Source organism: Accipiter gentilis, chromosome 5 (assembly GCF_929443795.1).
Source record: "Accipiter gentilis chromosome 5, bAccGen1.1, whole genome shotgun sequence".
Lineage (NCBI taxonomy): Eukaryota > Metazoa > Chordata > Aves > Accipitriformes > Accipitridae > Astur > Astur gentilis.
The window spans coordinates 18988358-19003372 of NC_064884.1; the positions used below are offsets into that span (position 1 = coordinate 18988358).

Consider the following 15015-nt stretch of genomic DNA (forward strand, 5'->3'; position numbering starts at 1 on the left):
GTTCCCATCCTGACAATTTACAGTGCAAGTTCCAAGAAAGTTTCTTTATGCAGCGTAGCATTACTTTTACATTCTTTAAATACGAAGCTGGTATTTAAATAGCAAATGGTAGGTACATTTCCAGAGCTAGCTGAATTTCGTAGCTGCTCGGCTGCAAATTTGGGACAGAATGGCTACAAATACTGAAGGGGGGCAGGAAACAAATTTTGCAAGCAGTGGAGTCACCATGACAAAAAATAATTTGTTTTTATTTTTAGATTCAGATTTCATTACTGCACTCAAACTACTACAACTGGGCTTTGAGTTATTATACAATCCAAACTGTTTCAATCAGAAACTCTAAGACTCAGTGTGCAATGATTATTATTAATAATAATTAGCTCCTTGGTTTCTTGATAGAAAAAGGCTATCAACAAGCATTTGTTTAACCACAACAAAAGTATAATTAGCTTATCCCACTTAGTAAATCTGTATGCATGCCAACTCATACCAAACTGCTACTTTTACAAAAAATTTCAATAATACAGATCATTTTTCCAGTCCTTTTTGCACAAAATTTATTTACAATGTATACATAAATGCTCCATGATGGGACTATGGAAAAAAAAAAATGCACACATGACCAATGTCTCGCCCAGAAAGAAAGTCAACATATTAAAAATAAATCTTCAGTCCATATTTCGAGCTGCATAAAACAGGAAGTGATGTACAAGGTGGTGGTTGCTGCATGGGGACAAGGATGCTCTGATGTGACAATTAGGCTTCAAATACACTGCCTTTCCGTTTCCATGCTTCCTCCTACCAGTCTCCTTAAGACACTGCCTGCAACAGCTGATTAATCATTGTTGATGACTGCAGTTTTTCCCATCCTTCCCGATTTACATCTGTTCAGGCCAATTCAAATATGGTGAGTAAATGAATTAGACATGCAAATTCACGCCCCAGGCTAGAAAGAGAGAGAGGGAGAGAGACAGGGAGAAAGGGAGAGAAAGGGAAGAAAGACAGAGAGGAGGACAGAGGGGAGAGAGAAAGAGAGAGAGTGTGTGCATGGCTGAAATCCTAGGATAGAAGAAAGATTCTTCTGCCTGACATAGTTATTTTAATGCTCTAAAAATCCTGCAAATAAGCCCTTTCTGTCATTTGCAGGATAAGTGTAAGGCTTCTTTTTTAATGTAAGGAGGCTTCTGGAGGAAGTGAAGAGCTATGGAAACAACACACATAGTGTGGAAAAATTTCACATTTTTTTTTAAAAAATCTATAAGAAACAACGTAATATGGATAACAGTATAATAGCATTTTACAATATTTCACTCTTTGTTCTCTTAATGTCTTATATAGGTATTTAGCATGTCCCCAGAAGTTGACTTCAGTTGGTGTTTTCCTGCTTTTCAGGGTCCCTGTGAAGAATCGGAACGTCCCTTGGTCCAAAGTTGACGCCAAGAACTCCATAGTCATTGCAGAAAGACAATGTTTGAAATCTACCGTCGCTGCAGACAACGCTTATTTCCCTTAACCTACTGAGCATGAATGTCCATCACTTGTCCGCTCACTGCCGGCTCGCCGGTATGAAGCATTGTGGGGCTTGATGCTGACATGGGCATTCCAGGGTGGGGTGGTCCTCCATGCATCATCATCGCTGGGTGGTGAGGGTGTCCAGGAATGTAGGTATGCATGGGGGGGCCATGACGCAGCTGAGCGGGATGGGGGGGCATCTGGGTTGGGGTGTAGCTTGGCTGTCCCATATTCATACCCATTGGACTACCCCGAGACACATAATCCCCTGGCACACTTTGCAGCCCTGCAGAGAGAAAGAGGTGGCGGTGAGTGGTGGGGACCGGCTACTGACATCGGCCTGTGAAGCTCCTCCACTCGGGCACGGGAAGGCTGGCATCGAGCCAAAGCTGGGACGTGGAGTCATGGCCACGTGAGTGCAGTTGCCCTTGTGGGATCCGAGCCTATGTATGGCCTCACAATGATGGCAACGGGAATGATTCCCAGGTCAAAATCCCCCCCGAGAACACCCTCCTCCCTCCAAATACAGAGTTTTAGGAGATAAAACCGCTTTCTGCTTTTATGGTTAGGAACGTATGCGATGTAGATGCTTCCGATCTGGAAGCACGCCGGAGGCAGAGCCAGGCTGATGATGACTAACATCACACAGGGTGGTGGCACCAAGCTGGGGAAGCCCTGCGAGGGCCTTCAGGTGGGCTCCAGCCCCCATGGCCTTGCTCCAGCTACCTGCCTTCATCTCCCCACTTATAAAAGTGTGCTGGGAATACAAGGTGGGGAGTCCGTAGTAGCTAATGAGGGGCTTGGGAGGAGAGATGGGTTAAATTGGTGTCGAGGTTTACCAACAGTCATTTATTTAGCTCTCGAGCCCGATCACTTGGAATCTGTCCCAAGTATTCGTGCCATTCAAACAGACGCTATACAGCAAGCACATACGTCGCTGAACAAAGGCCTCATATGAAGCTGAAATTGATAGGATTACTAAGGACGATTGTTAAATCAAACCTGTATTTTTAAACACGTTAAAAATATATATATAATCAATAACAGTTATCAATTAATTCTTTCCCCCTGCTCACTTTTGTCCGAAAAAATCAGACGTGCAACTCAGTCAACCTTTCAGTGGGTTTGGGAGAACAATAAGAAAAAAATTGGACCTAAAACAATAAAACCTCCTGCTTTCTGTGGGCCTCTGCCTTCTGCTTGGATTGCTGTAGCTGATGGGAACTGACAGGTGTATTGTTTCGGAGAGCTATAAGCTCCATAATCATCAAGGGTGAAAGGCATACGCTATTGCTAAGTAGGTTCAATTGGCTTTAGTTCTAAGTAAGAGCGCGCTGTGAATGCGCCGAACACCTTGGAATCAGGTCTCAAGGCTCTAGCAATGAATAGCTGCTTAATCTAGCCTAAAGGAACAGTTTTGAACTAATGAAAATTGCTTATAAAATATACTGTACTCACAGCTCTTTAATCAAAAAAGATGATAATATTTTTTGTAATAACCTATTAATTTAATTGGTCACGAAGCATAAAATACATCATTTAAATTTAATTGACCCAGAAACTAAGAAACAATATTTAAATTAACTAAGCTAGAAATTTCCATGATGAGGTAATAAGGCTGTTGCATTCCCAAGCTCAGAGGAATGTTTTCACAGCTAATTGTTAAAACTTAGTTTTGACTCGCGCCCAGAGAAGACGACTACGAAATACACTTGGCCTGGGTAACTTCAAACCCTATGTTAATATAGGCTGGGGGCAGAACAAAGATGCCAAAATAACTGCTCTTAACTCCAGAAAGAGAGCAAAAGGAACAGAATCGGGCACCATTTAAAGATGGTACTGGTGCCTTGGTGCTTCAAACAGCTTTACTCTTTTCTTTTTAAAAAAAAAACCACCAAAATTTGTATAATGTATTTTCCCCTACAAAAAGACAAGAGGGGAAAAAAAAACTGGGACAGTTTTTCTAGGCTTTCTTCGCGAGGCCTGCCACTGAAGATTGCATTAATGATCTCTATTTTTGTATACTGAATAAGTCAAATCCATTTGTCACACTGCAAGTGATGGCATACTTAATTTGGATATAGTCAATTAGCCTGGGCTAAGCTCCATAGCCTGCTGCGCACACCTCTATTTTGTATTCTCTCTTTTTCCTTTGCCACACGTAATCCCATTATGACGGACAGACAAAGAGAAATAAACTTGAAAAAAAATTAAAAAAAAAATAAAATATCAAAGTTTCGTCCATCGCCTTCCAAAAGGCAACTAAGTGAAGCCGCCATATTTTTTTTATTTTTTTTTTACCTACGAGAAGTCTCTGTTTGGCTTTTTTGGTGTCTTGCAGGTTAGCGGGAGAAATGTAACTCATGCATCAACTGCGGTTAGACAGATTTATGACACTTTGGGGACATGCTCTTTCCTCTCCCTGCGCTGCTGCAGACCGCTTACATTTTGCAAATCAGTCTGTTGCCAAGACGACGGGCTCCCCCACCTCCCCGGCTGCTTCTTGTTTTGTCATGTGCTCGGGGATGGATAATAGCATCAATGTATGGCAGCGTCGATGTACGGTGGCGTCAATGTACGGCGCGCGCACGCACAGGGGGTTTGGGAGCTTGGAAAGCTTGAGCTGAACTGGAGGGAGAGAAACCCGAAGGAGCCCAGGCATAGGATGGATGGATGGATGGAAAGGAAGGAACAAGCATGAGGCTATGGGCAGGGAGAACATAGGGAAATGCAAGGAGACAAATATCCCTCGGACAAAGTGAGAACAAAGACCCCGTTTGTACTTACTTCCCCCTGGCTTTGCCATTGGTTACCTAGGTGAAGGTTACATGTAGTGCCACTGCCCCTCCATGCCCATATTCATGCCCATTCCACTCATAGGTCCTAGAGGGAGATAAAAATCCAAGAAGATGCCAGAGAATGAGCAAAGTCAACAGATAGTGCCAAAAGCCCCTTTCCAAAACACAGCATGGCAGAGGGTCCAGGACCGCTCGAGCGAGAAGATGCCTGGTTTCCCTCAGTGGTGTTGAAGGCAGGCAGAAGACAGGCGAGGCAAGGCAGGCAGCTGAGATGACGGCGGAGGGTGGAGGTGCAGTTCCCTGCTGTGGCACGACCGAGGTCACCCATCGGTGGGTGATGCTCCCCTGGGGGCTTACCTGGCGCTCGGATGCCCATGTGCTGCTGGCCGTCCATCACGAAACCTCCCATCGGCTGCCCATCGGGGTTATAGGGCGTTCCTTGACTTACTGGAAAAGCGCAGAACATTGCTCTTTAGCGACGGCCAAAAGGGTCGCCTCTTCTCACAACCCCCCGCCCCCCGGACTGCGTGAGATGGCTATCGATGCCAGCTCTAAAAACAGGGAAAAACATTTACTGTTTGAATTTAGTGCTGGGCTAACAAGCTTGCTTAGTTTTGGCTTAATTTCCTACTGCGAGTTTGGAAATGAAGTTAGCGATCCAAAATCTCGAGACACAAGGAACCCCGGCTCCAGCTGCTGCCACTGCTGACGTCAATGCAAAGACCTGTATAGGAGCTGGATTTTATGGCTGGAATAGTCACACTGAAATCGCAGTGTGTTAAATTACGCCCATGTGCCTTCGTAAGAGCAGGACCTGAACACGTCTGTGCCAGATATTTACCTCTAATGACAAAATAATCGAATGTACTCAAAGAGGGAGCATCGCCCAAAGGCATCTTGGACAACGACAGATTTGGATAGTTTGGCAGCAAGACTCGGAAAAACAAAACCAACTGGGAGTAATGGGTTATTCCTCGATGGTAAATACCCACACAGAACTGTGAGCCAAGACCCCAGACAGAACCAGCATGTGAAAACTCAAGATTTAAAAAAAAAAAAAAAAAATCCCCCCAAAGTAAACCCCAAATGCTCAGTGATCCCAAAAGACACCTACTAAAAATAAGAGACAAGGGACAAAAGGACTCTATACAAGTACCACTACCTGAACTCGAGGTTTTAACTGTACATTAAATGCCGGCTTCAGAAGTAAGCTGCCTTAGGTTATTAAAACACATAAAGCTCTACCTCATTGAATGTCTTTGAACTTTACTGAGTCCCACAAGCGATTCTGACCCCTTTGCCCTTTTGACAGGTAATAAAGTTTACAGCAATTCCACACCAAGCCATGCACCAGGGAGTGGTCACAGGAGCAGAAAGAGCTGGGAAGGAAAACTCAAAACAACTACTAAAAAAAAAAAACCAAACTTCAATTCCAAAAAATCTGGTCACAGAGTAGATCATTTTAGTTTCTTTTTTTTGAATTTTCAATTTCTTTTTTCCCCAAATGTTTTAATCATGTTAAAATGATTAGGGTTGTAATGAAACAAAGCTGGTTGTATTTTAATTGTCAATCACTCCCAGCATTCATTTCTCATTTATTTACCAGGTAATGGACCTCCCGGTGAATGGCTTAAGGATGGTTTTTGCCTGCGTGACTTGAATACAGTTACTATTGGGGACTTGCCTGCTCGATTGGACTGGTCTATCATGGGCTGAACTATTCTTCTCCTAGCATTAATAAACCTGCAAGAAAAAAGAGGAAAGCAAACGGTTATCGAAGGGGATGACTTCCACCCATCCCCAAGCCCTCTTGCCCTGCCACTGTGCTCTCCATCGGGCTGTGTGAGGATGCAAATACGGCAAAACCTCTAACCCCGATGACCTCTGAGAGCATGAGCTTGGGGTTTCCGAGCTGATTTATGTTTGCCTGCTTTTTACCACAGTCGGACACTTCCATTTCATCTTTTCATGGGGGAATTAGCCGAGTTTTCAGGAAACAATACCAGCAACGCTCTTCTCAATTCAGAACGGGCCGCAAAAAAAACCGGTGAGGGCAGCAAGATGCTCGTGAGGGCATCTGCTACCTCCCCCTCATTAGTGCCATTTCTGCCTTATGTCCTCTGACTTCTTTTTCCAATTTTTTTTATCAAAACCTGCCCCTACCTCTTGCAAACCTAATTCCCTTTTAATGCCCACTATTAAGATAATGAACTGTGATGGCAGAACCCCATCAAATGAGGGAACGTCTGGAGTTTTATCACCGCTAAGTCACACTGCTGGGGACTTCAGAGCCATGCATTCCTCCTAGCCATTTCTTGGTGGGCTTTTTCCCCCCCTCTCTCTTTATGCAAAGTCTGAGGGGTCAAGGCGAGGTCATAGCTTTACAGTAATTGAATTTATAATCCTGTTTTCTCCAGCTAGGCCTGACCATTTACAGCAAACATCTTGTTAAACTGTAATTACTGGACTACTGAAAATTCCCCCTGAACAATGAAAAGCAGATCTTTGGAAATAAAAAAAAAAGGTACAATCGTTTTTAAAAATAGCCATCTGCAACTGTACTCTTTGCGTTTTTGTAGCTCTTCGCCTCAGTTAGTTTTGCAATGCTTATTTGGCAAAGGAATATTCAAAATAATTTGCAGCAAAACAGAAGAAGGAGAAAGATCACAAGTGCCCTGGTCTCCTCTGTGGGCAGTCTTTGTGGCACTGAAATCAGGAGGCTCGAAACCATGGCTGGGGACCTGTCTGAAGAGCGTTAGAAGAACTCTTGCAGTTTCGCTCATCAGAAAGCTTAGTGAAAAAACATTTGGAAAAAATCTCCATTGAGATTTAATCATGGCAAAGCCTCATAACCAGACTTTACATTCTTTATGAGAGAGAAAAAGAAGAATAAAAACGTGTATGCCACAATACTTACTAGTAAAGGAAGAAGCGTGAGCGTGGGTAAAACCAAACTACGCTTGCAAAATGCAAAGAGAAAGTCCACAAAGGGCTACTTGGTGCTTGTTTTCGTTGCCTTTGCTTGGGGTGGCTTAGCAGGAGCTCTCCTACTGCAGAGATAAAGCCACCAGGACCTCCCTGTGGGAATCAGCTCTGCCCACCCACTCCCCTATACCGGCAGGGAGAAGAATCACAAACCACCACCCCGTGCTGTTTGTTTTGCCCTCATCAAAGACCAGAGAGCATAGCAATTTCGGTCTCCTATCTCCCATTCCCAACTGACTCCCGTTACCCAAACTCCCGCAAAAATTAATCAAGATGTTGAGCCCTAATCGAACCTGTCTTGACAATATGGGCTCAAAGGCGCCAATTCCGGGTGCCACTCTGGAAACCCTGCACCTGAACTAGGTCATGTTTTGCCAGCAACAGTATTGGATCAATTTTTCTACACATTTCCAATAAACCACTCCCCCTCCCCAACTCCAGCAAACAGTGTTGCAAATCAGTTTATCATTATCTTGTACAAACCATGAAAATTAGAATCATGTGAGCAGGTTAGACTAATTCTCCTTTCTCATTATAAGCACAGGTGTAGCACAAACACCATGTGAAATAAGCAATTAAAAAAACCCTGCTTTTTTTCCCCATTAGCTGCCTTAGCTCCATGACCAATTAGAAAATTGTTTAATATCTGTAATCTGCATTTGCAGAAAGCAATTTTCACAGCAACTCTCCTACATAAAACAACAACACAAAATCCCAGTGCCCCAGCCATTTCTTTCTGCAAGCCCAGCAGGCTCTTGCTCTGTTTACTCCATCCTTCTCCTGCCCGACTGCCAGGACCTGTTACTGTGGCAGGAGGGGAGGGTTTCTGGTAGCTGTGAGATTTTCTAGTCAACGAAACCTTCATTTGCCAAAAGCTTCTACCCCAAAGAAACCCCGAGCAACATTAAGCACACACCCCCCAACTTCACAGCCTTCTCTTCCTTCTCCTCCAAACTACAAGCATTTTTAATAAGAAAGGGGGCTCGATAATAAACTATATAGCTAGCATAATAAACTATATAGCTAGAATTTACCAATAATTATCCCAAAGATGTGCCTACAGTAAAACATATTCCCACCTGTTTGCCCCATGCTATCGCTCGGGATATCTGCTTTAAGAACATTTTACACACAGGTACTTAACAGTTATCTTCTTCCTACGCATTCGTGTAAGTATTTTCTATAAGTAGCAATTCTGCCAAACAGCCCAGTGTTTGGATGTCTTCGGGGGGAATTCAGACGCAAGAACATTTTCCTTCTGGGCAAAGTAATAAAATGACATTCTCGCTCCTCCCACTAGAAGTCAAATGGAGGTCAGCTCCCCATCCTTGTATCTGTTTAAATAAACTGGTCCAGCTGTTTGTTTCCAGGATGCCCTTTAACCTTCTGTCCCATCCTCCCTGCCTTTGTAACAGAATGCTTTACTTTGCATTATAGTAGACTCCAAACCACTATGCATTAAAAAAAAGAAGAAAGTATTCACTTTCAAGTTTCTTCCTGCATCCCAAACCTGGAATTCATAAGAACCCATCAGATTAAAACTATTAATGTGGCTTGCTTTGAGAGAGCACAATGCAGCGCTGTTACATTTACAAATCACATTCGAGAACTCTTTGCAAGTAAAATTGCGAATTAGCTGTTGCTGCAGAAATATATGGGTGTGGGGATAATTTCTTTGTACTCTCTGTTTTTTAATTTGATAGAAGGGCCAAGATCTTTTGAACACTCTTTGAATTTCCAAAGTGCCAAGCTGATGTAACACCAGCAATAATGATGGAACAGAAAAGCTAACAGGAAAAATCTCACTGACCCTCTTCCTGTGTATTCACATTCACCTATCTTAAGAGAAAGAAACCCTAAATCACTCTAATTTTTAAAAGTTCAGAGGAATCAGGACCTAAAAAAGACATTTGCCTATTAGGTGCTACTCAAATGGAGTATTATCAAAATACGACTCAACATAAAACTTAAGTTAATGATTAAGACAGTCGCATAACCTTACTCATGTGAGTAAAGACCCGCACAGGCTCAAGGACTTGCATAAAGTATTTTTCCCCATACCAGCGCTCTATGCATTGGTACCTTTGCTCCAATGTGGAAGGGTTTTTTTGGTTTGGGTTTTTTTTCCCCCAAAGAGCAGAATCAACAGCAGCACAAAAAACGAGATCCCTCAGTGTACAAGTTGTACCCATCTCCCTGCTCAAGGAGACAACTCTGCAAAACAATGCTTTGGGTTGCTTTTTTTTGGTCTTTTTTTCTTCTTTTTTTTTTTTTTTTTCCAAGGGAAGGATCTGGCATGGAGAAAATATTTGAACAGTTGGGCAAACACAGAAGTTTAAAGTATTTATTATTTTTTTTTCAAGTTAACTTTTCCTTGCCTTTTTGGATACATGAGATTGTGCTTTCCGCTGTGTCCCAAAAAGCAAGAAAAAACCAGCTATTCCACCTGCGTAACACCAAAGAGGAGTAGGAAACCCTCTTTTCTCCAATTTGCATTTTTCTAGGATGCTTTCTCTTAGGCTTCTCGCCTGGGTTCTGTCTCTAGAGGTCATTGGCAATCTCCCTGGTTGGTGCATCGCCGGTCCCACGGGTGAGATCCAGCCCCAGGGATGCAGCAATCCGACTCTGCACTCTGACCTTCAGCTTGGCCGCCCTCACTGCCACGCATAAGTTTTGTTTCTCCTCAGCAAGAGGCGGCATGGCTGGTGATGACAAAAGACTTATTTTAGTTGGAAATTGGCTACAATAATAGCAGCCAGAGAGCAAGGATTTTTCGGAGGGTCACCAAACCCTCCAAAAGGCACAGCTCGCTAAGGCTCAGGTTACAGCCTGAGTGACATTTTCCGCACAGATCTGGTCTTTCTCCCTTCCCCTTGTATTTCACTTCTGTTGAGTGAATAAAACAAGACCTTCCTCTGCTGTCACAAATTTCGAAAGTCACCTTTGCTCAAGAATTGACAGAGCGGTTGTGGGGACTTCCAATTTGCAGTCTTTGAATGAAATTTCCCAGGACCAGCTGTCTGAAAGGAGATGCTGAGACTTAGATATATATTGAATTTTTCTCTCCCCTCAGCCCTCCCAAATGAGAAGAGTTTCACACCATTACTAACTTTTGATACTTGGAGTTGCAGACTGCTCCCTCTCAATATTGTCCCAAAGCACCACATGCCAGAAGTCTGTGTATCACTAGCAGTGCCAAGAAATTCCCGAAAATCTCTCTGCCTCATTTTCTCCTTGAGCTCCTTCTAGCAAACCACGCGTAAGGACGATGAGAAAGCCCACAGTACCTACAAACCCCAGTGCTAAAATGTCTCTTGCTCTGGAAAAAATAGTATCCCTCTTGACAACAAACAAATCATTTTTATAACAGATGCCAAAGGAATCAGAGCCCTTCAAACTGGCAAATAATTCACTTGTAAAATCAGCCATACTCTTTTCTGCATACTGGGATCCTTCATTTATACAGCAGCAAAAACAACCTTCTCTATTCGGCACTTAATTCCTCAACGCTTAACAGGTTTATCTCTAATAAAAACAATTTAAATGGAAAGTGTGCTATAAACCGGGATTATTACACTTCAGTAACTGCTTTATTCCTTATTTTAACATATTTTCATTTTTTCCTGTGTATTTGTTTTCCAGAGCTTTTTAAAGGAGTCAGTTAAAGAAATGGAAAAAACCCTAGAAATTATTTCACCAAATACTTTCAAATGTTTTAGAAACAGCCTTAAAAATTGCAAGCTCCCTCTGTAATTATGAACAGAAAAAATAAATGCAGACTTCTGAATGGTAATCATATCTCCCCTTCCCTAAAATGAGAAATAAATGTTAAAAGAGTGCTTACTGCCATTATTAGAAAGTTCTGATCCTGAAGTCAGTTAATGAGCTTAATGACCCGTAACTACCAGTCATTAGCAATCCATGCTCTCTGTACTCCCTTTATTTGTAAAGAAAAAAAAAATCCAAAACACTCAAGAAACTTTGTTCAATTTAAAGTCAAACCTTATGAAGTCATGTTTGGCAACTTTTCTTGGTTTCTCCTCCTCCTCCTCCTCCTCCTCCTCCTCCAAACCGAAGACAGTTCAGGACTGCAATACATCATTTACAACACTAAATGGAGGTAGGGAGGGAAGAGAGAACACGGGCTGCTAACCGCCCACTCCAGACACGTAATATTGGAATATACTCCAAACACCGCGAGTCCATCCATCAGGAGGATTGGGAAGGTCTCCTGAAAGCTCTGCACTCCTCTCCCTCCCTCCTCCGCTGGCAGCACCAGCACCAGGAACTGTATATAAGGCTGGGGGTGTCGCAAGACAATATTGAAGAGCGAACAAATAAAATACTATGCAAAAACTAGTGATGAAAAACCACTAATTAGCTGACAAATTTGATGTAAAGCACTAATGAAAGCCATGTGTGGTTCTGCAATTTAGTTTTAAAAATAGCTTCTGACTTCAAGCATTACTATGTGACCCCACCGATGGATTCATGTTGTGCATTCAGAAAAGTTGCTTTAAAGCAGGAGAGTGCTATTGAATCTCTCGCAAGCCAACCTTGCTAATGTAGCGAGCATATCGAGTGCAAAAATAGAAAGCGGAGATGGGATCAGGTATGCGCTCCTTGTAAGAGAGCTGGCTATGCCCTACATTTTGACTGGCCCAACATGCACGAGCTCTACCTTTGGCCACCTCTGTGCTTGCTCTTCCCCCAAGCCCTTAAACCCCACTTCCCCTCCTGCTCCATTACCATGCTTTCTTCTCAAAGCACCGTGGGACACATTCTGCCTCCAAATAAACATCGTCAGGATTTGGGGAAGCACCCTGCCACCAGCCCCATGGGACATCACGCAGCCAGGTGACCGCCTCGGGATGGCAGCAAGCCCAGCGGTGGCTCACGCTCTTGGGGCAGAAGGGACGGCTGATGACTTCTCATCAAGGTAGGACACACAAGCTCCTGGCCCTGCTATTCCCTTGGCCCAAACGCTCCCCTAGCCCCAAATCTGCACAGAGCTCATGGCTGGTGGCTGCTCGACAGGTCTTTCTAGAAGCAAGCTAGGCAGGAAACACTTTTCCCATCTTGCAAAATTTTCCCTGTTCCCCAGTAGGATGGAGCTAAAGCCTACTTGTATTTATTTAGCTAGTTCTGAATGAAAAACAAGGGAGGGACTCGCTAGAGAGGAATGAAGAACCAGCATGCCTGGGGAAGGGCTCCCTGGAGATATACCTCCCTGCTCTGCCCATCTCCCGTGCCCTCCCGCAGCACAGGCGAGCTGCTGTTGGCCTTTCTGGTATGTTCTCCTCCTCCTCCTCCTCTCCTCCCATCCACAAATCCTACTCAAAAAAACTCATCTGACATGGAAAGTTTCCGGTGAAAATCCAGGTCTGGCATCCAGGCGTCTCCCCGCCAATGCCAGGGAGCCAGAGCAGAGGCCGGGCTGCATGTCCCGGCTGCACCGGGGAGGGCTCGCAGCAACCTCATTCCCTGACACCACAATTCCCTCAGGGTGCAAAGCAGATGTAAACTCGCCCTCGGCAGCCAGATGATGTAAGGGGAAATCTTTACATGGCAAAGCGCCAGTGGAGCTGACCTCCCGTCTCTTCCCTGCTCCCAAATCCCAGCGCAGCTGTAGTCCGCTGATCTCTGTGTGCCACAATTAGCCTTTAAGGAATATGGCAAGGATTCATCTAGTAGATCAGTACTAAAGCTGCTCTGACTCCTGCCCGGGACAGCACTAGACCCCATAGAGCACTGCGGCTGGGTACACAACACACTAGCAGCCAAGATCTTGCCTCCCACAAAAATGCTCTCGCTGCCCAAGGACTGATGCTGCCTGGTTGCTGTTCCACTCCAGATCTGGAGAGCGATTCACCTCAGCGCCATACAGTGCACTGTCTTTCCTGGGATAGAGACATATGTGCTTCAATGTGCAGGCCATGCCACAAACCCCAGGACCTCCCAAACGCTCGTGGCAGAGGATGCGCAGGCTCTCCACAACCTCCGAGAGCAGCCCAGACGTGATGCACGTCTCCCAGCTCAGGGTTTTCTCCCAGCTCTGAGGGAGGTCTGAACCTCAACTTCCCATCTGAACCTTCAGAGGAGCACATCTGGACTCTGTAACTTGGGTCCTGATCTAGCGCACACCATCAGTGCAACCCAGCAGCTTTTCTTCACCAGAGCACTTAAAACCAGCAACCCACGTCCCGCTCGATGGCAGGGATTACGCTGGGAACGGGCAAGAACTGACAGCAAAATACTCGCTGTTTCTTTGAAAACACTACTCTCTCTCAGCCATTTCTATGTCCTCTGTCGATTCAGCATAACCTCTTATTTAAGGGAGTGTAGTGTTTGTGAGAGGTGCCTGCATGATCTCAGAGCTCTCTCCTGCCACACAAGTGGTCTAAACACAGAGGTTCCTCCTTTGAGGTCCAAGGCTTTTTCCATACATCAAGCGGGGAGTCCTGTCCAAACAGCTTTTTCCCCGTTCACTCCTACCTGTAACATACGGCATGGGAGCTGGAAGCCGTGCCCGGTCCTCCAGCCCAAGCTAAAGCAGAGAGGCTGCTTCCACATCTGACTGCTGGTTTAAGTGCGTTCCCGCTCTCTGAAGGATACAAGAAATGCTCTCTCCGTGCTCCTGGATGGGTTTCCTCACCCTCCTCGTCTCCAGAAGGCCACTTAAGGAGTATGGAGTAACTCTGTACCCTGTCACCCCACACCAGCTCCTCCAGCCTGCAGGACAAGGAGAAGTGAACCCAGGGTGGCCAAACCAAAAGTCCAAAGAAGTGTCTTTGGGAAAAAAAACCCACCCCCAGAACCCCCAAAGACAAAACATAATGAACTTCTATGCAGGGCCTGTGATTAGTACATGAAATAGGCTTTGACATCTCTCTGGTCTATACCCCGAGACATTGGCTTGGGGCAGAGGAGGGAAGCTGTGATTCCTGTGGTTGGGTCCTCCCCACCACTACTGAGACAACAAACATGAGCATGTTAGTGTATTTTGTGTGATGTGGGCACCTGCAAAACTGGTTTGAAATTTTTTTTTCCCTTTTTTTTTTTTTCCCAGAAACCACAAAAGATACAACTCTGAGTCACAACCAACCTGAAAAACAACCCCACACTTCTGGACAAACTCCCCCCCCAAGACATCCTAAGTCAAAACATTGTTTTCTAACCACAACTAAGAACCTCCTTTGTAATCTACTTTATCTAAACATAATTTCCCATTAAGTGAAGTAATTCATTTTTCTTATAATCCTACTCCTGACGGTTTTTTATTCAGGGCAGGAGAAAAGACATCCTCAGAAAACAACGCAAACAAAACACACACAGGGAGGTCAGAGGAATGTCAAAGATAAAAAGAATTTGTGAGACCATGGGACACAGAAATCTTAGGGATCAGCCCCCCAGATGGTATAAACCACCTTCATAAACCAGGTGAGAAGTTTAACATCTCTGGGATAAATCTGAATTAAAAAGGAGCAATTGTTATTGTTCTTTATCATTAGCCAAAAAAGCCACACGGACTACAGTGCCTGGGCAGGGAAAAAAAAAAGCCCCATGAAACTGTTACATGACCTAGATTTCGTTGAAGAACTGCGGAAGTAATATTTTTCAGCAGCATCTGCTGCCTTTTCTTTTCTTTTTTAAAAGTAAAATAAAAGGCATAAGCCTCGTTAGTGCTAATGCTGGTAAAGCCAGCCATACATCATTTACA

General features: G+C 44.3%; 1 protein-coding gene across 7 annotated transcripts in view; it reads right to left on the reverse strand.

The window, feature by feature from the left end:
* Positions 1–227: 227 nt before the first annotated feature.
* MEIS1 (Meis homeobox 1) overlaps positions 228–15015 on the reverse strand; it is a 110683-nt gene continuing 95895 nt past the window's right edge. For 4 of the 7 annotated variants that reach the window (XM_049799451.1, XM_049799450.1, XM_049799453.1 and 1 more), the window contains exons 10-12: positions 5995–6053; positions 4668–4757; positions 228–1798 (exon numbers count right to left, since the gene is read on the reverse strand). In XM_049799451.1, coding sequence (XP_049655408.1) covers positions 1515–1798; positions 4668–4757; positions 5995–6053 — 433 coding nt within the window. In that variant the 3' untranslated portion in view covers positions 228–1514. Of the gene's footprint in view, positions 4396–4667; positions 4758–5994; positions 6054–15015 lie in introns of all 7 variants that reach the window. The other 3 variants (XM_049799454.1, XM_049799456.1, XM_049799455.1) reach the window with 2 other exon arrangements.